Below are 24,392 nucleotides of genomic sequence, written 5' to 3'. Positions count from 1 at the left end.
CCTAGACGCATGGTCTGCGAGTCCTGGGCTCACGATGCTATCCACACATCCATTTACACACTCACGGGTCCACTGTCGTAGGAGTAAAGTATGGATCACCCTATCGTACCCTCCCTGCCGCTGGATTATCAATATCTAGATGTGTTTGACGTCGCCGGCGATACCTGGTGCCGTACTAGGCATGGGAGCCAAGCCCATCCACTGAAAAGGGCACAGAGAAACACCTTGGTATTGCGATTATGCTCCAGATATGGATTTATATACATTATTAGCAGGACATGGTCGATACAGGATAAATCAAAATACACCCACAATAAGCCCGAAAAGAAATGACTATCCATCCGTTCATGTACGTTACCTGGCCTCAACCCCATCAACATCAACATCAACCTCAACATCCCCCAACCTCACCCCCGGATCCCTCGCAAAGAACCGAACAAGCGCACACAACCGCTCCGCAATCCTCGCCGCCCTCTCGAGGCCCAAAACGCCGCGGTTCGCCGCAACCTGAACCTCCAGGCGATCGGCATGCGGCTCCGTAAACACCCACACCTCATCCTTGGGCTCGAACTGCGCGAACCGGCTCCACTGCACCTCGAGCTGGCCGGTCTCGCCCTCCAGCGGGAGCGTATAGCCGAGGTCGATGTTCTGGTGCTGCACGATGAAGCTGAGGGGTTCGGTATCTGCAGGCCAGGCGGTCGTGGCCGCTGTGTGGGCGCGGATGTCGCGCAGCTCGATGTGCTCGTGCGGCAGGGCGCGCGTGTACTGCGTCTGTGTGTGGTGGAGGAGGTCGTGGATTGTCCAGGCGCTTAGGGAGTGTGGGAGTGTCACGCGAAGGGGGATGAAGTTCAGGCAGCAGCCTAGCAGGGACTCGATGTGTGGGAGGGCGAGGTTGCGGCCGTTGACGGTGTGGCCGAAGACGACGTCGTGGGTGTTGAGGTGTCGGGACAGGAAGAAGGCGCTGGCGGCTTTGACGAGCGTGGCCATTGTGATGCCTGACGGGAGAGACGGGGGTGGGCTGATGGACTGGAAGGCCCAGTTGGTTTGCCCGTGGCGCAGGACTGCTCCTGCTCCGTGGGGTGTTGGTGTCGGGGTCGGTTCGGGCATGGTTGGTTCGACTTCCACTTCTAGCTCATCACCAAGGGCACGGGGAAATGGGTGAGCCATGACCGCTTGGTCGAGATATTCGCGCCAGAACTGGAGGGAAGTTTGCTTGGTCTTGTCTGGACCAGGCCCGGAAAGAATGTGGTAAGCGTAGTCCGCGAAATCGCGGGTCGGGGGCAGCTGTTTCTGATTGTAGCAGGCGGCCAGGTCAGCATAGAGACCGGGGATCGAGACACCGTCCCATTGAGCGTGGGAGATCTGGATGGTCAGGACGGTAAGGGAGCCGCTGGGGTGCGAGACAAGGGTCAGTCGCACTGGGGGCGCCCCTGCCATGACGTCGAGGGCCGGGCCCGAGCGAGACCAGAGCGTCTTGCAGAACTCGAGCGGATCGTCGTCTTCTGGGCACTGTTGCTCGCAGATCTGCACGTCCAGCGTCTTCTCAAGCACAGCTTGGAACGCACGGCCGTTGGCCTGGACGAAGCAGGTGCGGAGGATGCCGTGGCGAGCCAGCACGGCCTGACAGGCGCCGCGGAGACGAGCCCGGTCGAGGGATGAGCCCTTGATGGTAAAGTTGAACGAGTGGCAGGTCCCACGCTCGATGAAGAAATCTTGAGCCTGCGTGGTGGGAAGAAGGTCTTGCAGTGCACAGCTGGGGGGGATCTTGCCCGCGGCAGCCAACTGGGCGTGGACGTCTTGAGGGTTTACACCCAAAGCTAACGCTAAGGAGAACGGCGCGAAGGTCTCACTACCATCTGCAACTCTTGATGCGTTGGGCAGAGAGCTCTCACTTACCGAGGCCATGTCCGAGAGCGTGGGGTGCGCAAACATGTCCGCCACGCTCAGCGACATGCCAGCTGCTCGGGCAAGGGCAGCCGCCTTCATGGCATCGATGGAATGCCCCCCGCGGAGGAAGAAGCTATCGTCCCCGAAGACGCTGTCGAGTGGGACGTCCAGGACGTCTGCCCAGATTCGTGCGAGGGTGCGCTCTCCCGTACTGGACGGCGGTTTCCCAGAGCGGACACTGCTTTCTAGGGCACGGTACTGGAGCAGCGCATCCAGGGGCATAGAACCCGCCAGACGGCGCAGACGTGTCCGGTCCACCTTGCCAGAGTACGTGCGAAGCATATGCACCAGCGGCAAACACACCGTCGGTATCATATATCGCGGCAGAGTCTGGCGCAGCTTGACCTCGGCCGCAGCCACGCGCGCAGCAAACCCCTTGGTCGGCGGCCACAGCACATCATGCCGCGAGGTCACTGTAGCATCTTCATCCTGCTCTGCCATGTCGTGCACGTAGATAAATGCGAGAAGCTGCGGCTTTGTTGATCCTAATGGGTGGATGATTTCGGCCACCACATCGTCCGCGTACCCTTGTAGACTGCGCTGCACCTGCATCTCGACTTCTGCGAGTTCCAGGCGCTGGCCGCGCACTTTGACCTGACGATCCTTGCGCCCGAGGATAATAAGCGACCCGTCGTCATGAAGCCGGCCGAGATCTCCAGTCTTGTAGAGACGAATCCGCTTATCGGGTTGCTCGCATGACCGCAGCTGACGCAGCCACGCCGGCGCCTCGATAAATGCTCGCTCCATGGCCTCAGGATTATTGGCATATCCCCGGCCAACAATCGCTCCCTCGATCAAGACCTCCCCGACCGCTCCCTGAGGCACGAGTCGGCCGTGGTCTGTCGGATCAACGAGCCAAACCGCGCAGCCAACGGGGAATCCAACATTCCTCGGATCCAGCGCAGACATGGACGGCTGGACAAGCGATAGAGCAGAACACTCTGCTGGTCCGTAGCCGTTGCTCAGCTGCACATGGCCTGCCCAGGTCGCAATGTCCGTCTCGGCAACGGGCTCGCCGATCAGCATGATCTTCTCGATGCTCGGCAGGTCGGCCGGCTTGTACAGACGGGCGACGGATGGGACAAGCATGACGAAGTTGGCCTCGAGCTCACTGGCTGTCTTGCCGAAGCTGTTCTTGTTCTGCTCGTCTGTCAACACGCAGATGCAGCCGCCTGCTATCAGCGTGCTCAGCTGCTCCAGCACCGCAGCATCAAATGCATACGATGCGAACTGCGCCGTGCGCGTAGACCGACCCAGCCCGGTAGCTGCAATGTGAGCCTGCGCGGCAGTGGCATAAGACTCGTGCTCAATGACTAGGGTTTTTGGTTTCCCGGTTGAGCCGGAGGTAGACACCACGTAGACCGCACTGCTCGAGTGGACATGGGGCAGGGCGCTCTGCAGACTGGATGCCGACTGACCCTGGTCCCATGCGGAGCTATGGCCGTACCCGACGACGACGACATGCTTTGCCAGGCGCTGGCTGATGCGAGTGTGGTTGGGCGAGCTGATGACCACGCGGGCCTGCACGTCCTCGCAGACTTCCCGCTTGCGCGTGAATGGGTACGATGGGTCCAGGAGGAGGATTGCGCCGCCGGCCCGGAGAACCGCGAGCATTGCGACCGGTGTCCAGATGGTTTTGTCCATGGCGATGGGGATGGCCTCGTTGGGCTTGAGCGCGTACTGGGAGTAGAGATGGTGCGCCAGCGATGCGGAGAGGCTGTCGAGTTGCGCGTATGTGAGGGAGGCTACGGTGTCACAGACGGCCTGGGCTCGTGGGCGCTCGATGCAGTGCTTTTGAATAAGCTCGTGGACGCAAGAGGGTACGGCTGGAGGGAGGGTCTGGCTGTTGCCCCAGGGATTCTGCCTGTCGTCGTCACTGTATAGATCCAGCGCGGTGATGGAAGCGCTCTCATCCGCCGCGATGAGTGAACAGACGGCCTTTTCGAATGCTGCCAGCACGCTTGTGGCCTGCTGCTCGGATAGCATGCTCGTCTTGTAGCGCAGGCTGAGTGTCGCTGGATTGGTGTCCCGGTGGGCTGTAAGGGACACGACGAGATCATCCTGTAGGAAATCTTGTTAGCAAACCCTTGATAGCTACAAAATCCAGAAGAGACCTGGTACTCACTTCAGCCCCGTCCGTCTTCTGCACCGTCGTCAACTTCAGGACCCCGGCACTGGGCACTTCGTCGAGCGCAGTGTCAGCATGAACAGACGTATTAAAGAGCACCCCATTCCCGACTCCCGCCAGTTGATGTGCTTCGGACAGTGGCAGGCACTGATGCTGGATGTCCTCGAGGTACTGCTCCTGCAGACGACGAACCGTCTCAGACACCGTCGACCCTTCGTCCAACAAGACCCTGCACACCAGGGGATTCAATATCGCACCGACGGCATCCTGGATCCCATCGATGGGAAGGTCCCTGCCGGACTTGATGTAGCCAAAGCACACGCTGTCCGAGTGGGTGTAGACCCGGAGCACAAGCGCCCACGCCAGCGCGGCCAGGTTCCACGGCGTGACGTTGTGCTTGCAACAGAAGCTCGAGATGTCCTTCTTGTCGTCGACCAGGTCGCGAGAGAGATACCCCCATTCATTCTCGCCGCCTACTCCTACAAAACCTGCTCGATCCAACCGGAGTCGTGGAAACTCACACGGGTCGATTGCATGGAGCCGCTCCTTCCAGTGAGCCGTAGCGGCTTCGCCATCCTGGGTGTAGATGTGGGCAATGTACGCGCTATACAGCGGCTTTTCGACCAAGGGCAGCTGGTTCTCATATGCCAGGCACAGATCGCGCTCGATGATCCGCATCGTAGTACGGTCCATGATGGCGTGGCTGATATCCAGGCGGAGACGAATGGCACCGGCGTGTGCGCCGTTGGCATCCTTTTCGAGCCTGCACAGGTTGAACCGATACATCAGTTGCCCCGCTTGGTAATCATCGCGAGGCTCTGGTGCCGTCGTTTGCACAATCACATCGTCCAGCGGGATGCAGCCGGGTTTCAACACGACCTGCTCCATATACGCTTCTGGTCTGGGGCTGGCCACGAAGACGGTGCGTAGCGCGGCATGTCGTTCGATCACCAGCGCACAGGCATTGTATACTCGCTCTGGGTCCGGCAGTTTGTCGCTGGCTGCGATGGTGATTTCCCAGGTCACGCTGGCGTTGTAGTTGCCAGGGTTCTTAGCCTGCGCGATGAGCATCCCACGCTGGCTGGGCGAGCAGGGATAAATGTCTTCCACGTTCTTCAATGGGACTCCTACCGCTGGGAGGGTTGTCTCCAGGAGCTCTTGTAGTTGTTCATATGTAAAGTGAGCCAGCAGGGGAAAGTCGGATACCGTCCAGGCCTGAGCTGAGTGCACTGTGGCCGAGGCCTCGCGTGCTGCAGCCAGTTGGGACACAGCGGAATGGAGAGTCTGTTGACACAAATGCACCCACTCGGTGATAGCAGCCTGGTGGGAGTCTTTGACGGCGCTTGGATAAACAAACTGGAAACGAAGCTGGCCTCGCACGACCGACGCGAAGATCTCGAAAATGCCCAGCCGCCGGATTTCAGGACCAGATACCAGGGCTCCTTGCGTCTCATGGGAGTCGCTTATGAAAAGACTGTCGGCACGCTCGAGCTGCTGGAATTCGCCGGCGTAGTTGAAGACCACCTCCATGGGATGCGGGTGCTCGAAGTGCCGCCGGCCGGAGGGGTGCAGGTACCGTGAAGCAAAGTACGCCCAGCCCCTGCCAGGGATAGCCCGATAGGCGTGCTGGACGTATCGGACGACGTCGGCGAACGTTTTGTGGCTGTGCTGGCGCAGTTCAGGAACGACAACCGGCCATGCGGAGGTGAACCAGCCGACGGTCTGCTCGATGTCGATGCGGGGGCTCCATGGCTCTCGACCATGGCCTTCGGTGAATGTGAGAGGCGCAGACCGGGCTGGGAAGGCCTGCAAAAAGGAATGGAGGAGGGCGGCGTGAAGGAGCTCCGCAGGACGGGTGTTGAACGTGGCATTGGCTGCTTGCCCTAGTAGTCCCTGCGTGATTGGTTCGTCGAGCGAGAAGGTCTGCATCTGTGTAGACCCCATCTTGTTGACCTCGGCTGTCTCGAGCCAGTAGGGAGTTGGGTCTCGATGATACGTCTCCGGAAGCTCAGCGGGAAGGGCGACCTTTGGCGGCAGAGACCGTGCAGCATACTGGGCTTGACAAGCACACCATCTTTGGAAGGAGAGACCAGTGTGCTGAGGCAGGCTTCCTCCACGCAGCAGTGCATTAAGCTCAGCCAGCATGGTCCGCCATGAGACCAGATCGACGGCGAGATGGTGGATCGCCAGGAAGAGGTGCTGGGAGCGGTCTTCGCGGACATTGATCAGAGCAACGGATAGAAGAGGGCCATTTTCAAGGTCGATGGCCGCAATGCTACCAGGGAGAGCGTCTTGTATTCCAGCCAGCGTCTCAACCGTCTGGGCTTGACACCGGCATTCGGCAGCCTGCTGCTCGTTTCGGACCATCTGCATCCAGCGACCGTCGTCCGGCTGGCGAGCAAAGACAGCCCGTAGCATGGAGTGTCTAGACAACAGAGTCCGCACTGCTTCCTGCACTTGATCCAGCGGCACGGCTTCCTTGAGCCGCAGCAGGAATGTTTGCGTGAAGCGATTCAAGTCGGTCCCTGCAGGCTGCTGATCAAGGAACATCTGCTGGATGGGCGAGAGGGCAAACCAGACCTCAGTCTCGTCTTCGATATGCCTGTTGGCCCAGTCCATGGAAGGATCATGTTGGGTATGCGCCAGGATCTGTCCTATAGACTTGTGCCGCATGATCAAGTCCAGGGATACCGACAGGCCCTGGGTTCTTGCATGAGCCACGATCTGCATGGCCGTGATAGAGTCACCCCCGAGGTGATAGAAGTTATCCTCAACTCCAATGTCATCGACCGGGATATTCAGGACCTGCGCCCATATCGCCTGCATCTTGTGCTCTGCGTCGGTAGCCGGTGCTTTCTTGCTTGCTATTGTCTCTTCACCACGATACAAGGCCAACTGTTCTGGGGAGCAGTCTTGTGCTATGGCGCGCAGACGGCGACGGTTGAGCTTGCCAGTTGCACTCTGCGGTAGACTGCTGAGGGGCAGCACAATCTCAGGAACCATAAAAGCGGGCAATATCTCACGGAGGCGAGCAAGGACGGCGGAAACTTGCGCCCTGAATTGCGGCGATGGCACTGCCAGGATACTCTCATCAGACGTCCTGCTTGTCCTTGGACCATCAACAACGAAAGCAATGAGGGTTTGGGCCGGGGACGAGGTGGAACTGCGCGCGATGCTGGCCACCTCGACAGCGACACCACCATCTCGAGCTTCAGACCAGCATTCGGAGATCTTGTTCTCGACCTCTCCCAGCTCGATCCGCTGCCCTCGCAGCTTCACCTGCGCGTCCTGGCGGCCCACATACTGCAGGGATCCGTCAGGAGCGTACTGTACCAGATCGCCAGTTCTGTATATCTTCGAGAAGGCTCCATCCGGGCGGAACTTCTTCAGCCAGGACGGGGGAGAAGTTATGAACGCCGCGGCTGATTGTTTGGCGTTTCTGAGGTATCCACGGGCAACAGTAGGGCCTTCAATGAGCAGCTCGCCAACTGCACCGAGGGGAAGGAGGATGTCTGGGTCTTCGGGATGCACGACCCAGCAGGAGATGCCCTGGAGTGGGAACCCGATGTTGCGTGGATCGGAGTGCGGCGTGACATGAAGCTGGAGCGTGGTCGATACAGCTGCTTCAGAGGGACCGTACCCGTTTATCACACGGCAGTATGGGTTGTTGGCGGCCCAGGACGCTAGATCAGCGGATGATAACGGCTCTCCAACGCTGACAAGCGTTCTGGTGAATGTAGGGTTGCTGCACAGGAGATGGCGGGCAAGGGACGGGGTGAGATGCGCGTGGGTGAGGTTATACTCCCTGGCCGCCGAGGCGAGCTCGTTCTGGCGCTGGAAGTCTGAAGGTACGCATAGGCACGCACCAGCCATGAGTGTGCTTAGAATCTCCATGATACTTCCATCGAAGGAGTAGCTGGCAAACTGCAGGAGGCGGCATTCAAAATTGACGGAGGTTGCCTTATTCAGGCCAATTGCGCTACAGCAGAAGGAGTGGTGCTCGACGATGACTCCCTTGGGAGTACCGGTGGATCCAGAGGTGAAGACGACGTAGAGTGCAGACTGAGGTGTCGTCTGAGGCCCTATCGCCGGTTGGGGGATTGGGGAGACCTGACGATAGTATTGCTCGTTGATCACAACAGCAGAGAAAGCCAGCTCTCGGGCGAGGTGAAGCTGGCTGGCCGAGGTCAGAATAAACCTGGCACGAATCTGAGCGCAAATGTGCTTGAGTCGCTGCTGGGGCTGAGACGCATCGAGAAGAACAAAAGCACCGCCGGCCTTGACCACGCCCAGAATCGCCACCGTTGTCCAGCGGGACTTTTCCATGCAGATGGGCACGAGAGTCTCTGGGAAGACGCTGTGCTCTGCCCTCAGCTTAGCTGCTAGGCAGCTGGATAGACCGTCGAGCTCTGCATATGTGAACGCCCCATCCCAGGCGCAGACTGCTGTCCGGCCCGGTTGGGCGGCGCAGCGCCGCTCAATGATTTCATGCACGCATTCGTCGTGTGAGACCAAAGCGTGCTCTCTGAAGTTCCAATCGATCAAGGTCTGCGTATCCATCGGGCTGAGCAGTGGGACGTCTCGTATTGCTTGAGACGGATGGGCCAGAAGGAACTGAACGACCTGCTCAAAATGGCGCATTGTTCTCTCGACTTGTAAGTTCGAGATGGCTGCAGGGTCAAACTCAGTGGATACCTTGATATGGTTCGATGTGGTCAGGCTGCAGACGACGGAAAGAATGCAGCTGGCAAAGCCCCCTTTGATGGCAGGCGCGGCTTCGAGGGTCGTCGCGAGGGGGCGCTCTTCGTCGTCCCACGACGGCTGAACCACGAGGTGACTTTGATAGTTGCACGCATCGGCAGCCGAGTCACTCAGCCTGCGGATGTTCTGCAGCCCAAACTGCTCAAAGGGAATCATCTCGCTGGATTGAGCCTGTACGGATGAGAGTGCACCGGCCACTGTCTGGGACGGGTCTAGACGGACTCGGAAAGGGACAGTGGCCACACCAGGAGCAGTCATCTTGTCTATGCCTTCGACTGGTGCGGCGCGCCCGGAGACGGTGAGACCGAACACGACATCATTGGAGCACGTATAGTGGCTGATGACGAGGGCCCATGCGAGGCGCAGGATCGTGGTCATGGTGTGTTTACTCGCCGTGGTATCTTTTGGATATTGGATTGATAGGTGAAACTCGTCAGACGGGGCAGGGGCGTAGCCTGGGGATGGCAGTGCAGGGAAGACTTCGGCCTGGAGGTCGTCCAAGGTGTCTTTCCAGTACTTCCTGATGGCGTCGCTGCCGACTTGCTGCTGCAGATATCGGACGAAAGGGGTCATCGGCATAGATGGCAGTGCTTCCCAGGCGTATGCCCTCTCGACGAGCTCCATTACCCGGCTAGAGGCCCAGCGATCGCAGGCAGCGTGGTGCATCATGACTATGAAGTACGTCGGGGCAGCACCGTTCTCAATCGTTGGTGCATCTTGGGGCACTGCACCTGTAAGAAAGGTAGCGTGGGTAAGTCGCTGTCCAAGGAGGACAAGTGGCGCCGTCTGACGCTCCTCGACGTAGGCATTCCAGTCTCGGTGCTCACTGATAGAGTCATCGTCGCAGTCTTTGATGACAGCCTGGTACAGCTTCCCATCAGGGGCGGAAACGATCCTCGTCCGTAGAATTGGACACGCCCGCACCACGCTCGCCCATGCTCGAGCCCAAGCGCTGGCTTGTACATGCGGGTTAAGCCTGTAGACAAAGCGTGCCACATACGCCCCAGGTCTGGCAGCAGACAGCGCCATCATGCCCTCTTGGAGCGGCGAGCACGGATAAACATCCTCGATCTGGCCCTCTTGCACTTGGCAAGCAGCCACTGCCGTGGATATCAGCGTGGCTTTGATTGCCGGATCAAGGAGTGAGTACGGTTCTGGGACTGGTTGCTCGTCTGAAACACGGCCATTTCTCGCGGGAGCGTCGCCCGGGGGATCTGGGATGGTCGCTGCCAGATCACTCAGCTGGGGATGCGCAAACAGATCTTTCACCGTCAGCCGAACGCCCACAGCGCGTGCCAGCCCGACAATCCGCATCGCCTTGACCGAGTCACCTCCCAGCGCAAAGAAGTCGTGGTCCATGGCCACATGGTCTGCACGGAGGCCGAGGGCGTCTGCAACGAGCCCGCGGATTAGACGCTCCTTCTTCCCTTCTGGCGCCACGACAAACACCCCATTTCCCAGAGTGGGCGCAGTCCCAGCCAGTTCATGCAGCTCTTGGTTTCGCAGTTTGCCAGCTTCCTCGCGGAGAGTGCGTCGGTCGACCTTCCGGCTGACGGTCAGCGGCAAGTCCTGGATCTGGACGAAGACGGAAGGAAGCATCGCGTCTGGAAGCTCCTGCTTCATCTTGTCTTTGATCTTCTTTGCAGCTGCAACAAAGTCGTCGTCGGCTCTGACAAACAGCTGTCCATGTCCGTTGACCAGAGCCTTCGTGCCATTGGCATGTCCGTTGAACGTACCATTCTCAGTACGCCGAACCGGCACAAATGCCACTAAAACGGCATCCCCATCTCCATCAGCCGGGATAATCGCTTCAAGAACTGCTTTCTGGAACCTCGGATCTGCCTGCGTGATATAATACTCGGGCTCGCCCAGATTCACCCGCTGCCCTCTGATCTTGACCTGCAGATCCCGCCGACTGACGTAGCGAAGCAGCCCGTCCGAGCCATAGTAGACCAGATCGCCGGTTCGATAGAAGGGCCCGTCCTCAATACCGAAGCCTAGCTTCTCGCTCCAGCCGGTGCTTGCGAGGAACTTCTCCGCGGTCGCGTTAGGTTTGTTTAGGTACCCCCTGGCCAGACTGGGTCCCTGCACGACCAATTCCGCAACCGCACCAATGGCCGCCAGTTTAAGCGGATCGTTGGGCTGAACAAGCCAGGCGCGCGCGTTGGCAGGGGCACCGATGAGGTTCGCATCTTCAATTGATTGAATCTGCGGAGACACGCAGCAGACCCCGGCCCACTCGGTGAAGCCAAAGCCCTGGTGCAAGCTCACCCGGGATGTCCATTGCGATATCTGTGCTCGCTTGAGTGGCTCTCCGGCGACTATGATGCGTCGCAGGCTTGGGACACTGTCGGGATGGAGTGTTGCAAGGACAGTTGGCGTGGTGAACGCCCAGTTGATCTTCAGCGATTCAATTGCGTCGGCGAGGGAGTCGACACGCTGTGAGTCCGAGGGCATGCAAATGCACCCACCGGCAGAAAGGGTGCACCAGATCTCGATGAGAGAGACGCCGAAGCTGAACGAGGCGAATTGCAGCGCGCGGCTTGACGAGTTCAGATGCAGGGCGTCACAGTGCGTAGACACACTGGATAAAGCTGCATGGTCGACAACGCACCCCTTGGGCTCGCCGGTGCTGCCGGAGGTGAAGAAGCAGTACGCCGGGACAGCAGGGGTATGTGGCCATGGATGCCACGGGGTCCAGGCGGGCTGAAAGCCCTGTGGATCAGGCATGAGGGACACGGTGTTTGCGGAAATGGTCAGGGTGGGCACTGCCAGTTCATCGAGGACGGCCCTTGTTCTCTGCGAGACCAATGCGACCGGAGGGAGGCCCAACTGGCCGACAATCGACTTCAGACGTGCCATGGGCTGCGAGGCATCGAGGGTGACGAATGCGGCCCCGGCCTTGTTGATGGCGAGCATGGCCACGATTGCCCATGCGGATTTGTTGAAACAGACTGGGATGAACTTGCCCGGCTGCACCCCATATCGTTCCAGATGAGCGGCCACCCGCGAGGACGCTGCATCCAGCTCGGCGTAGGTGAAGCTATCATCGGGGCCTTCCACTGCGAGTTGGCTCGGCGAGGCCTGTGCAATGCGGTGGATCACTTGGTGCATGGTTGGAAAGTCTGGCTGCGTCAGGGCACTGGCAGTCCACTGCTCAAGCTGCGCAAGCTGCAGACGGTTATCTCGTCGGTGCCCCGGCGCCAGGTTGGTGTTCATGGTACTCAATGAATCAGCCAGAAACAAGGCCAGATGGCTCGCTTGCCCGTGTGAGATCAAAGTCTCTCTATATACAAGAAGAAGTTTCCGCGTGGCCGGCAGGTAAACCAACACAATGTCACAATCCTGTTCATCATCACTGTCTGTCTGGCTGCCGAGAAGCTGCTGTGCCAATTGCTCTTGACTCGGCCTCGCATCCCCGTTCGCACTTGCGTCCTGATAAACGACAATTGCTGTGTTGAACTGGGAGTACTGGAACGGGCTGACATTGCTAACAGACCATTGGTCATCGGCTCTGATGTTTGGACAAGAATATAGTTTCATGTCGCATTTTCGAAGGCGAGTGCACGACGACGTGAGGTGGTCGTGTACCCCAAACAGCACGGCCTCGGGCTCTGCGTACTCGCAAAGAGCAGAGTGCCAGACTGCAGCAAGAGTAGACACAACATCATCTGCTGGGTCTGCTGAAGACGATTTCGAGGAGGCGGCCCTAGGGAATGGAACTGCTAATATGTTGCAGGATCTGTCCGCACAACGCTTTGCGGATACACTGTCAGTGCGGAAGGGAAACAAGCATTCCAGCCGTTTGCCTGCTGAAGAAGCCGACTCGGTTTGCATATCGACGAGGAGAGAAGAAGCGATAGGCTAAAGGCGTTGTACGTGTGTTCTTGCAGATGACTGGGGCTGGGGACTTGGAGTCGTGCGGAACACATGTACACATCCAGCACTGGGATATTAAAGGGATATGGTACTAATGACGGCATCACCAGTCCTGGGCATAGTGGAGCTTGCCCTGCTGAGATACAATATGTTTCCCATGGCCATGTCTATTGACTTCCAAGGACTTGGTGTGACCATGGCCAGGCGCCTGATCGAGTGGTGCCTGGATGGCTCCAACTTCCAAGGCCATGGACTCCGCTCTCTGCCAGTGCAGTTCCAAATGCAAGGAGAGATGATCACCTTGCAAGCAGGGTTCCTACGGCTGGAGCCTACCCTCGACCCAACATTTGTCACCAAGGGACTGATGCCATCTTTCAGGTGGCAACCTCGAGTATGGTATCTGGAACATGGATCGGCCTGGCCATTTCGGACCTTGCATCAACCGCATTGTTTGGGCAATACCGATGTGTCAGATATCCGGTACCTAGGTATGCAGTTCGGAGCCTCGGAGGCTGGATGATTACAAGATCGACGCCCCTTACGCGCCCGGGCTATTCGGAAATGGCGTTTATATTCGCGGATTGGATGAGCGAATGGAGTTACATAATGGCCATCAGGTTCAAACGGTGAAGTTCTGACCCTGCCATAGCTCAGCTCACCTAATATCTCTGTTCCGACCTGCATATCCCACCGGCGCAGATGAATTGACCGCAGATACTCCGACTCCGTTGGCCCTTGCCCGTTACGAGATAAATCCGCTGTTTGCAGGCCTGCCCTCACCTACCATCCACCGCCAGCTCACTTGCACTGCATTCGCATTCTTCAGCTTCCTCAATAATGGCGGCCCTCATCCTTGCCGTGCTCTCCCTGAGCACCCTGGGTACAGCCCTCCGCTACGGCACCGAAGCCCCCGCCAACGCCCCCGCAACCGCCTACACCGTGGCCCTCCTGACCTCCGCCGAAACAAACCCGGACGCCGCCAACTTCGCCCGCTGCGGCGGCGTTCTAGTCTCCGCCCGCTCAGTCCTGACCAGCGCCCGCTGCATTGAGAACTCGACCGCCGAAGCCCTGAGCATCCGCGCCGGCAGTCGCGACCGCACGGCCGGCGGCGCCGTCGTCCCCGTCTCTGAGATCACCGTACACCCCCAGTACGACAGTTCAACCTGGGACTACGACATTGCCGTCCTAACGCTGCAAGACGACGCCGCGGTGCGCGTGGGACACGCCACACCCGCAATTATCGGCTCGTACTCGTCCCTGCTTGCCGATCCGACCATCACCGAGGGCCCAGGTGCAGGCCCGGTGTCCAGCACAGGCGCCCTGTACGGCTGGGGCCTGTACAACTACAGCGACACAGCGTTCCCGTCAAACCTGCTTACGCTCCCTGGTGTGATCTTCGTTCGCCACGACCTCTGCGCCGACATCTGGCACTATATCCGGAACATCACGGATCGCATGATCTGCGATTATCCTGGGAATGAGCGGGCCAGTTGGGAGGGAGATCGGGGTGGGCCGCTGGTGGATGAGCGTACGGGGAAGGTGCTGGGGATCATGAGCTTTAGCATTCTCGAGACGGATCTGCACCAGGTTGTGCCGGAGGTGAGCACGAGTTTGGAGGCTGTGAGGGGGTGGATTGAGGGGGTTGTGATGTGGGATTAGAAGGAGCCTACAGTAGTGGCTCTGGTGGTGATCGGTGTGGAGAGTTTCTGGCATTCTAGGGGTCCCTTGATGCAATGTGTGTATTGCGCAGTCAAGATCAGGTAGACTGCAAGGCATCAGATTTATTGATACCGACGTGTAAATCCAACACAATGGAGCCGTTGAGCTGCACCGCCTGAAACAATGAATTTTCATATCAGAACTCCCGCCGATTATCGAATCATGTCCTACGCAGGCTGTAGATCAGCTCTAGAGCAATATATCTCCGAGGTGGCGGCGGCATTCAGGTCATCACGCAAGAATCAGCAACTCGATCTGCCTCTTGGGAAGGTTCGTCAGAGACTCAGAGACTCGATGAGACTCGATCGACGGGGAAAGAAAAAGAAAAGTGAAACCCAAAAGCAAGGCGCAGGGCGGGAAGCTAGGGGAGATGAAGCTGGAGATCAGGGCCAAGTGCCAATGGCACCGACGGTAGTATGGCATTGGCGGTATCCCTGCCCATCCGCAGCATCCGGAGCATCTCTACAGTTCCTCAGGCCAGGCCAGGGTCCACTCCGTATACCAGAATTGCAATTCGAACCGGTCCAACCTTGGCTTACCGCAGATCTGCGGGCCTTGCCGTCAAGTGCGGTGTTACGTAGTACGGTGAGACAGGTCCGGACAAATGGGAGGGCGCCGGATTGGCAGGTGCGAGCTGTGGACGCCAGGGATGGATCATCGGAATGCATGATGCCGTTTGTGCCAGATCAAGCTATTTCGTCTTCAACTGCGGGCCGGGGGCTTCATGCAGGCGCTGGTTCAACAGGCCGATATCGGGCGCGTCGGCGGGTCTATCCCTGGCGTATGCAGTGGGACGTAAGGTCAGGTCTATCCCTCGCGTATGGTACCTATGCATGCTACGTACCTAAGGCTGGGGATGGATGCTGCCCACCGCCATTTCCCCCTTGCAAGGTCGCTTGAGATTGAGATTGAGATTGAGATTGAGATTGAGATTTGCGGCAGGACAACAGGAATCCTGGATGAGATACCGCCTAGCGAAGGCGAAAGCGGGCTATCAGAAGATTGAACACCTCTATACCACTGGCAGCCAGGTCTCATTTCGACATCAACCAAAACACCTAGCCATGGCCATGGCCGACACAACCCCCACCCCCACCCCTACCACAACCCCTACCCCGCTGGTCATCGTCGTCGGTCTGGGCCTCGCAGGCCTAACGACCGCAATCGAATGCCACCGCAGGGGCATCAACGTGCTCGTGCTGGAGAAGGTCACTGAGCTCAAACACGATGGTACGCCTCCATTCCGTCATACATACCTGCCATAGACACCATACCTAAGTACCATAGCTGATACACAGCCAACCCCCCAGCCGGCGACGGCATCTTCATGCCCCCCAACGCCGCCCGCGTAATCTCGCGCTGGGACACCCAAGTCCAGACCGAGATCGCAGCGAACAAAAACGACTCCACGCACGCCGACTTCTTCGACGACGCCGACGCCTTCATCGTCCGCAACGAGGTCCCTGGCAAGGGCCGCGGCTTTCTCACGAACCGCGGCAAACTGGTGCTCATCCTCTACGCGTACGCCCTGCGCCTGGGCATCCAAATCCGCCTGGGGACTCGCGTTGCGGAGTACTGGGAGGACGAAGCTAGCCAACACGCAGGTGTTCTTCTGGACACAGGCGAGCGCGTAAGCGGCGACTGCGTGATCTGCGCGGACGGCGTGCACGGGAAGGCGCGGGCGTATGTGACGGGCTCGACCACCACCCGTGGCGCTGAGACGAACCTCGGCTTCGCGACGTTCCGCGCGCATCTACGCACCGACACGCCCTCGTTCATCGCAGACCCAGAAGCGCAGTGGATCGTGCGGGACTCAGAAACCCAAGACCGCACGTACATGTGGTTCGGGGCCGGCGTGAACCTGTCCATGATGACGCTCAAGCACGGGCGCGAGATCGTGTGGATGACAACACACCGGGACACCTACGCCGCAACGGAAACGGAGGCCTGGGCCGGCGGGCCCGCCTCGCACGCGCATCTCGCCGACGTCTTCGACTGCATCAGCCACTGGCCCGGCCGGGCGCGCATCGAGTCGATCGTGCGGCATACCGATCCCGCCAAGCTCGTGAACCACCCTCTTGTGTACCGCGCGCCGCTGAAAACGTGGCGCTCGGGTGGTGGGCGCGTGATGCTGATCGGGGACGCGGCGCACCCGTATTACCCTGTTGTTGGGCAGGGCGGGGCGCAGGGGGTTGAGGACGGGGCGGTTGTTGCGGTTGCGCTGGCGCGGGCGGGGAGGGATGTTAGGCTTGCGCTGGAGGTTGCGGAGCGGATCAGGTATCCGCGGGCCAGTGTGATTCAGCTGGGGAGCAGGGAGTTCCAGGCTAGTGTGCTGGAGCCGGACTGGGAGGCTGTGAGGAGGGATCCGGGGATGTTTCGGCTGCCGAATCCGGAGTGGATCTTTGAGCATGATTGTGTGGCGTTTGCGGAGGCGGAGTATGAGGCTGTTGTTGAGTGTGCGCGTGAGGGGGTGCAGTATGTGCCAAAGAATATTCCGGATGATGGCGTTTATCGTGTTGAGGATACGTATGGGGGGGAGAGGTAGGGCTGCATGCCCTAGTCCAGTCGCCAGCGAGCTTGTTATACGATCCATTGCTACTGGCATGTCCAAACAAGATATTCCCGTACGAAACACAGAAGTCATTATTAACTATGCCTGAAATAAAGAGAACTGCCACTCAACTACCTACCCTGTTGAGGACATCCTTGGTTCCCAACAGTCCCAACCTACCTTCACGGAACCTCAGAAAGCAACGCCTTCGGCATCTCCCCCAAAACACCCAACATCTCCGCCAACCTGCCCACCAAATCCTCCGCAACCCCCTGAGCAACCCTAACCTCGGGCCCCAAAACAACAACACGGACCTCCTCCCCCGGAACCAACTGCACATAAACATCCTCCAAGCGCCCATGAAACACCCAGCGATGTCCACACTCGCGATCCCCCATCTCAACAGCCGGAATCGGCGCCGCACTCTCCACAACAAGAACATGGTTAAACCGCTCCGGTTGCGGCGCGTCCCACGCCCCGAACGCCGCGACGTCGCGCAGCTCGCACGTCTCGTACGGGACGCGGCGCACGTACTGCTCCTGCGCGTGGGCCAGGAGGTCCAGGACCGTTGCGGTGGGGTCCTGCGGGACCACAATCCGCATGGGCGTTTCGGCGCCCGTGCAGCCTGTGACGGTCTCGGGCGCGATCTCGGCGGCGATGGACGAGGACGAGGACGAGGAAAACGCGCCCATGCTCATGCTCATGCGGCCCTCGACGAACTCGCCGAACACCAGGTCCGTCTCCCCTGTGTGTCGCGAGAGCACGAGCGCCCAGGCCGCGCGGAACATCGTGGCGAGGGTTATGCCTGCCGGTGGTGTGAGGGCGGAACCGGAGCGGGTGCGGACGGGTTTCATGGCCACGACCATCGCTGTGCTCTCCTTGTCTACTGGGGCCGAGGGGTCTGTGAGTCTTGGGGTGGTGAGCTGCGCGCCGGCGAGATACTGCTTCCAGAAGGAGAAATGGGCTGGCGAGCGGTTGTGCGCGAGGCGCCACTGCATGTATGTGTTGAAGGGGGAATGCTCTGGCTCGTGCTCGTGCTGGCATAGTGTGTTCTTTTGGGTCTGGTCGTTGTACGCGGCCATCAGGTCGGTGAAGATGGCGGTTAGGGTCATGGCGTCGAACTGCGCGTGGGTTGTGCGGATGATCAGGGCGCTGTCGGTGTTGTCGGGCGTGCTGGTGCTGGCGCGGATGATGCGGAACCACCGCTGGCCTGTGAGGATGGGCTCGGCGTCCTGGGGGGAGTATGCGGTCGCATAGTCGTCGGGGGATTGATTGGCGCAGTAGTGGATTGGGATTTTTGTCTGTGCCTGACGCAGGAAGGCTTGGTAGACGGTGCCCTCGTGCAGGACGTAGACCGACCGCAGCGCCATGTGGCTCTGCTGCACCTTGGCCCAGGCCTCTTCTAGCAGTGAGTGATCTAGCCCGGCCACGTTGACGACAATGTGCATGCATTTGAGCTGCGCGGACTTCTGCTGGAAGGCTGTGGTGGGAATCCAGCCGCCCTCCAGCTCATCCAGCTCAAGCTGCGTCTTCCGGAGCAGCTCACTCGTAACCTCGCTGTCCAGCGTAAAGGGCTCAACGCTTACAACTTCCCCCGTGGCGTCGTCGGCAAGGTGTCGAGCCAGAGACCGCACAGTCGGATGCCTGAAGACCGCGGCCGACGAAAGGGCGTTGAACCCGAGCTTCCGCGCGCGCGCAGCAAGGTGCATCGCGTCGAGGGAGCTCCCACCAAGACTGAAGAAGTTGTCCTCAACCCCGATCTGGTCAACTGCAATCTTAAGGCACGACGCCCACTGGGCACGCAGCGTGGTCTCCAGCTCAGTGGAGGGCTGGTCCCGCCGTGCGTCGAGCGTGCTGCTGTACGCCCTTCTCTCGTCGGACGAGAGCGCGCCCGCCGCGTCCCTGAGTGAGCGCCGGTCTGTCTTCCCCGACGGCAGCATAGGCACATGCGATACAAGCAGGATGTCCGAGGGGACCATGTACGAAGGCAGGACATCGCGCAGCCCGGCAAGCGCAGCCTGGGCTGCGCCCTGAAACGCCGCGTCTGGCGTCTGGAATAACGTACACGAAAAGGAAGATGCATACGGCGTCGGGCACACAAACGCCAGCAGCATCGGACTCCCCGCCTGCATCTCCACCAGCTCAACAACAACAGCCTGCGGCATCGGGAAAAACGCGCGCAGCCTCGCCTCGATCTCCCCCGGCTCCAGCCGCTGCCCGTGCAGCTTCACCTGCGTGTCCTTGCGGCCCAGGAAAACCAGCGACCCATCCGCCTCGTACCGCACCAAGTCGCCGGTCTTGTATAGCGCGCCGAACCCCTCGCATCCAAGCGCGGAGACCCACGCCGGCGGCGCAATGAACGAGCCGGCGCTCTTCTCGACCGGCCCAAAGTACCCGCGCGCCACGGTATGGCCCTGGATAACCAGCTCGCCGGTCTCGCCTACGCCCCGGAGACGCGCGCAGTCGTCGGGATCAACAACCCACGGCAGCACGCCGAGCGAGGATCCGATATTCGCGGGACAGGCCTCGCTCTTCGCGCCGTTCATGATCGTAATGCACCCCGCCTCCGCGGGCGAATACCCATCGTACAGGGCAACGTGCGGCGCGAACCGGCGGATGTCGTCGGGTGTGACGGGCTCGCCGCATAGCATCAGGGTCTTGAGGAGGGGCAGGGTCTCTGGCTCCAGCAGGCGGCTGACGGAGGGCGTCATTGTCGCGGCGGAGACGAGATACTTGCGCAGTGCGCCGTTGAGGTCGTTCTTGCGCTCGGCGTCGGAGGGGATGCAGAGGCAGGCGCCGAAGACGAAGGGGAGGAGGTGCTCGAAGTTGGCGAGGTCGAAGGAGTTGGATGAGAATTGCAGGGTTCGGGAGTTGGGTGTCAGGTTGAGCGCTTTGCCGAAGGGGAGGGCGCATGTTAGGAGGGCGCGGTGCTCCATGAGGAATCCCTTGGGTTTTCCGGTTGAGCCGGAGGTGAAGACGCTGTAGAGCGCGTTGTTGGGGCGGGGGATGTCTCTGTGTTTGTGTTCGCTGGCTGGCTGGGGAGGCATACGAGGTAACGGTGCATTGAGCACGTACTGGCGCGGAGTGAGGGCCGCGGCCCTGCTGGCTGTTGATTTCGATGAGATGGTCAGGTACGCGCCCGAGTCGTCGATGATATCCTGCAGCCGGGCGATGGGGAGATCGGGGTCGCAGAGGAGGATGGCGCCGCCGGCTTTGATGACGGCGAAAAGAGCAACGATGATGAGCTTCGACTTCTCGAAGAGCAGCGCGACGACGACTTCGGTGGTGACGCCTTGCCGGTGGAGTTCGTCGGCTAGGGCGTCGGACTGCTCGTCCAGCTCGCGGTAGGTGTAGCTCCCATCGTGGGCGGCGACGGCTGGTGCGTCCGGGCGCTGGAGGACATGCTCTTTGAAGACGTCGTTGAGAGTGCGTTCGATGGGGGAGCGAGTGGCGTTTGTCCAGGTTGTCGATGGGATGTACCGCAGGGCAGCGTCGTTGGGGGACGGGGAAGACATGTTGCTGAACGAGGAATGACTGGAACTAGTAGTACGTGCCTACTTCTGTACTTGCCCGGTTTTCTCAAGAGTAGTCAAGGCCTAAGGTGGTACTACGGTCCCAGTCCGGTCTCGGATGTGTCTGCCATCCTGCGCTCATGCATTACCATGAACACCCTTGCTGTCTAGATGCAGTTGCCATCCTGCAGGCATGATCGACATCCCCGGAGCGTCCGGATGGGATCTGGATTCTGTAATCTTGGCCTCCATGCAGCACCATGCAACATTATGCAGCACCCTGCCAGCGCAACCCAAGACATGCCATCCCTGCCGGGGTGCGGAGTATCTTTGCCCTTGCGTGCAAAGCAACATCCATGCACCACCCTGTCACCAGGACCAGCCATCCCCGCCAGGACGCGGAGTAACTTGTCCGAATGTCTTTCCAAGTGCTCCAAGCTGTCAGCTCCCTGGGAAAGACTGACGTGTTCAAGTAGCCCGATCCCAGGATCCGTTGCCTGACAATCCCATCCACCGTCTCCATTCGCCTTCAGACTTCAGGACCCTGTTCAAAGAAACCTGCACGCCATGCTGCGCGAACCCCCCACAAACACCACCGTCATCATCGTCGGCCTCGGCATCGCCGGCCTCTGCGCCGCAATCGAGTGCCACCGACAAGGCCACACCGTGATCGGGCTGGAGAAGAAGCCCAACACGCACCAGCCCGGTACGCTGCACCAAGCCACCCGCACCTTGCCATCCCGCTAACCACCCGCGGTACCAGGAGACATCATCGGCCTGGGCACCAACGGGCTGAACGTGCTCTCGCGCTGGGCCACGGCCGATGGCACCTCGATCGTCGCGCGTCTCGCGGCGATGGGCAGCCAGCTCGAGTACGTGGAGGTGTTCAGCCACGAGGGCGAACGCAAGTATAAGATCCCGTTTGGCAAGGACGATCCCGCGCAGGGCCTGTTTCTGCGCCGGTCGGATCTTGTCAGCGTGCTGCATGAGCTTGCTGCGGACGAGCTGGGGCTTGATCTGCGGTTTGGCGTGCGGGTTGATGAGTATTGGGAAGATGGGGAAGCGGCGGGGGTAGTTTTAGATGATGGGACGAAGATCGTCGGGCACTGTGTGGTTGCTGCGGATGGTCTGTATAGCAAGGCGCGTCCGGTCTTCACGGGTGAGGAGGTCTCGCTTGACGCGGCGGCTCTGGTGCACACTGGCGGTGCGATCTTTCGATCCAACTTTGATAGCGGCGTGTTGGCGGGCGATCCGGACGCGCAGTGGCTGTTGGAGGGCACGAAGGACCATGACCGGCATCAGATGTACTTTGGGCGAGATGCGACGATCCTCATGGGGACGATCGGCCGGGGGAAGTACGTGTGGTGGAACTGCCCGCATCGAGTAAGATCGAGCAAAATACTGGCTCTGGGATATGCCGTCTGGCTGTAAGCTAACATTGGACTTAAGGACCGCACAAACGAGACGGCGAACTGGGTCGAAGCCGCTTCGATCGACCCCGTTCTTGGACTCATCCAGGAGTGGCCCATTGCGAAACAGCTGGCAGCGGTGATCTCCAAGACGCCCCAGGCCAAATGCTTCAACCATGCTTTGGTGACCAGAGAGCCGCTCAAGACGTGGGTGTCCAGGCAGGGAGGGATGATTCTGATCGGGGACGCAGCGCATCCATTCCTGCCCCATACCGGCCAGGGCGCGAACCAGTCGATCGAAGATGCGGCAACCGTAGCCCTATGTCTTCGACTTTCCCGGCGAGAACAGCAAGGCGATGGGGTGAGACTGGCTCTACGTGTGGTCGAGAAACTAAGGTACGCTGCTCACATCAAGCTGACCCCAGGCTGCATGGAACTAACAATAGCAGGCACAAGCGCGTGTCGGTGATCCAGCAAGGGTCCCTCGAGGCGCAGGAAGTCACCCTTGCAGCCGATCTGGCGGACAACTCATCCGGCGACCGCTTCAACGCCATCTCTCGGCCTGCATGGGTTCACTGCTACGATTGTATCTCCCATACAGGTGACGAGTTCGAGCGTGCGGCAGCTGCAGTGAAACATGGACTGGAGTACATCCCTACCAACGTCCCTGTGGACGGCAAGTTCCATGCACAGGACGACTACAACAGCATGCGTGCAGAATGAGTTGGACTTGGCTGGCAATGCAGCAGCCATGTACGTCAGAGTACCGGTGTAGCAAATGCACCTGTTGGATACATCTAGACCTCACCCGCCTTGATGCGTACCATCCCATAGCTGTCTGCCCCTACCTAGCCCATCATGACCTCCCTCCGCAGCCTGACCCGGGCGTCCACCCTGCCGTTCACCTCCTTTCGTTTCTCTCCTCTAGCATACCTCTACAGACCTCACAGCACATCCTCTGCAGCCCCTCAATGCCCTCCTGATGCCAGCCAACCATCCAACCCCCTTCCCAAGTCCTCCAGCCTCAACATCAACACCCACAAACAAAACCCCTCCTTCTACGCCGCCATCTCCCACATCCTCACCCTCCGCCAGAAGTACATCCGCGACCGAGCCCTCTTCATCGAAGGCAAAACCCTCGCGCCCCTCCTCCTCCAACTCGGCGCCAACCCAACAGACCTGCAAACCCTCCCCCACATAAACAACACCAACACCTCCGATCCCACCCTCCCCTTCCGCAAATCCCGCAACGCCCGCTTCTCCCTAAACACAACCACCCGCACCGCAACCCGCCTCGAGCACCAACCCTTCACCCTCTCAACAACAGAAGACTTCATCCGCCACGACAGCGACACAATCCGGCACTTCGACGAGGTGGCCCCAGCCCTCCAAACCAACAGCATCTTCCAAGCCCTGCTGCTCTTCAAAACGCTCATGATCCACGGCGTGCACACCACGCCCCGCCCAGGCCTAAACTACACCTCCCACGCCGGCCACTGGGTCTGCACGCTCTTCGCGCTGCGCACGGTCACGACGCCTTCCCTCCTCGGCGAGCCAGCGCTCGAAGGCGTGCACGCCGACGGCGTCGACCACACGATGACGACGTTCCTGAAGGCGGATAACATGGCGCGCGGGAGCGCCGCGACGTTCCTGCACGAGATGGACGAGGAGACGGGGATTGAGCTGGGGCGTATCTCGCCGGGGTATGTGCGTGGGTGGGCGGCGCATGCGGCGTTCTTGGATACGTTGTTGCTGGTGGATCATGAGGTTAAGCATAGTCTTTCGGCTGTGAGGGCGGTTGATGCGGGAAAGGAGGCGTACCGGGATATGTTGATTTTTTTTACGAGGAGGCCGGCGCTAGGCGCGCATGTTTCGGGCGCGATTGATAGTTTGAGGCCGCATCGGACGATGCCGATGGAGGTGCAGCTGTTTGTGCCATGAGTACCTGCCGTTGTATGTAGGCGGTTGGCGATATGGCGGGTTTGTCCACGCTACCTATAGTCCTGCCAGAGTACCCTATGGTATCAAGGGAAAAATACATTTGCATGTTGACAAATGAATCAAAATTCTTTATCTGGGCACTTTGTTTACTTGTGTCTATGTGTCTTTCCTGGGAATCTCCCCTTCCATCAGTATGTACAATCCCCTCTCCGACTTCGGGACTGAGGCTCTCCTCACGACCTCGACACGAGTCGTTGGTGTGAGACCATAATTAGACAAACTTGACGCTTCCAATGTAGGTAACCACCAGAGTAGCTGCGACTAGCTAAGCTTGAAGAGTGTACACGTGGGAATAGGGTTGCCTTTCATGGTTTTTGCTGGCGGGTTTGCGATGACCGTCGCCCAATGTAAGCAATACAAGCCTCAGCGATGGTATATTTGTCCAATACTTCTCTGCTTGGCTGGCCCAAGTGACAAGACTAGGCACCCCACCGTGGCTATAGCAATTTCACCCAGAGTCAGGGTAGCTGTGGCGGAGTGATAAT

General features: G+C 59.5%; 6 protein-coding genes across 6 annotated transcripts; 4 read left to right on the top strand and 2 right to left on the bottom strand.

Annotated features, from left to right (window-relative positions):
- Positions 1-354: 354 nt before the first annotated feature.
- nrps12 (nonribosomal peptide synthetase fmqA) lies at positions 355-12,673 on the bottom strand (the record flags this gene model as incomplete). The annotated part of the gene is made up of 2 exons (XM_026742311.1): positions 355-4,008; positions 4,073-12,673. The coding sequence occupies 2 exons, from the start codon at positions 12,671-12,673 to the stop codon at positions 355-357; spliced, it is 12,255 nt and encodes a 4,084-aa protein (XP_026608156.1).
- Positions 12,674-13,552: 879 nt separating this feature from the next.
- On the top strand, positions 13,553-14,374 carry DSM5745_00294 (S1 family serine peptidase; the record flags this gene model as incomplete). Its single annotated transcript, XM_026742310.1, has 1 exon — positions 13,553-14,374. The coding sequence occupies one exon, from the start codon at positions 13,553-13,555 to the stop codon at positions 14,372-14,374; it is 822 nt and encodes a 273-aa protein (XP_026608155.1).
- Positions 14,375-15,498: 1,124 nt separating this feature from the next.
- On the top strand, positions 15,499-16,979 carry fqzB (FAD-dependent monooxygenase fmqB; the record flags this gene model as incomplete). Its single annotated transcript, XM_026742309.1, has 2 exons — positions 15,499-15,664; positions 15,733-16,979. The coding sequence occupies 2 exons, from the start codon at positions 15,499-15,501 to the stop codon at positions 16,977-16,979; spliced, it is 1,413 nt and encodes a 470-aa protein (XP_026608154.1).
- A 188-nt stretch (positions 16,980-17,167) lies between these two features.
- nrps11 (nonribosomal peptide synthetase fmqC) lies at positions 17,168-20,500 on the bottom strand (the record flags this gene model as incomplete). Its single annotated transcript, XM_026742308.1, has 1 exon — positions 17,168-20,500. One exon carries the CDS (start codon positions 20,498-20,500, stop codon positions 17,168-17,170), a length of 3,333 nt encoding a protein of 1,110 aa, XP_026608153.1.
- A 564-nt stretch (positions 20,501-21,064) lies between these two features.
- DSM5745_00291 (FAD-dependent oxidoreductase) lies at positions 21,065-22,629 on the top strand (the record flags this gene model as incomplete). Its single annotated transcript, XM_026742307.1, has 4 exons — positions 21,065-21,203; positions 21,261-21,880; positions 21,947-22,302; positions 22,356-22,629. 4 exons carry the CDS (start codon positions 21,065-21,067, stop codon positions 22,627-22,629), a joined length of 1,389 nt encoding a protein of 462 aa, XP_026608152.1.
- A 135-nt stretch (positions 22,630-22,764) lies between these two features.
- Positions 22,765-23,847, top strand: DSM5745_00290 (2OG-Fe dioxygenase family protein; the record flags this gene model as incomplete). Its single annotated transcript, XM_026742306.1, has 1 exon — positions 22,765-23,847. The coding sequence occupies one exon, from the start codon at positions 22,765-22,767 to the stop codon at positions 23,845-23,847; it is 1,083 nt and encodes a 360-aa protein (XP_026608151.1).
- Positions 23,848-24,392: the final 545 nt, after the last annotated feature.

Source organism: Aspergillus mulundensis (assembly GCF_003369625.1).
Source record: "Aspergillus mulundensis strain DSM 5745 chromosome Unknown scaffold_0, whole genome shotgun sequence".
Taxonomy (NCBI): Eukaryota; Fungi; Ascomycota; class Eurotiomycetes; order Eurotiales; family Aspergillaceae; genus Aspergillus; species Aspergillus mulundensis.
The sequence above is the reverse complement of the archived record's forward strand: the minus strand, read 5'-3'. Positions and strand labels throughout refer to the sequence as shown.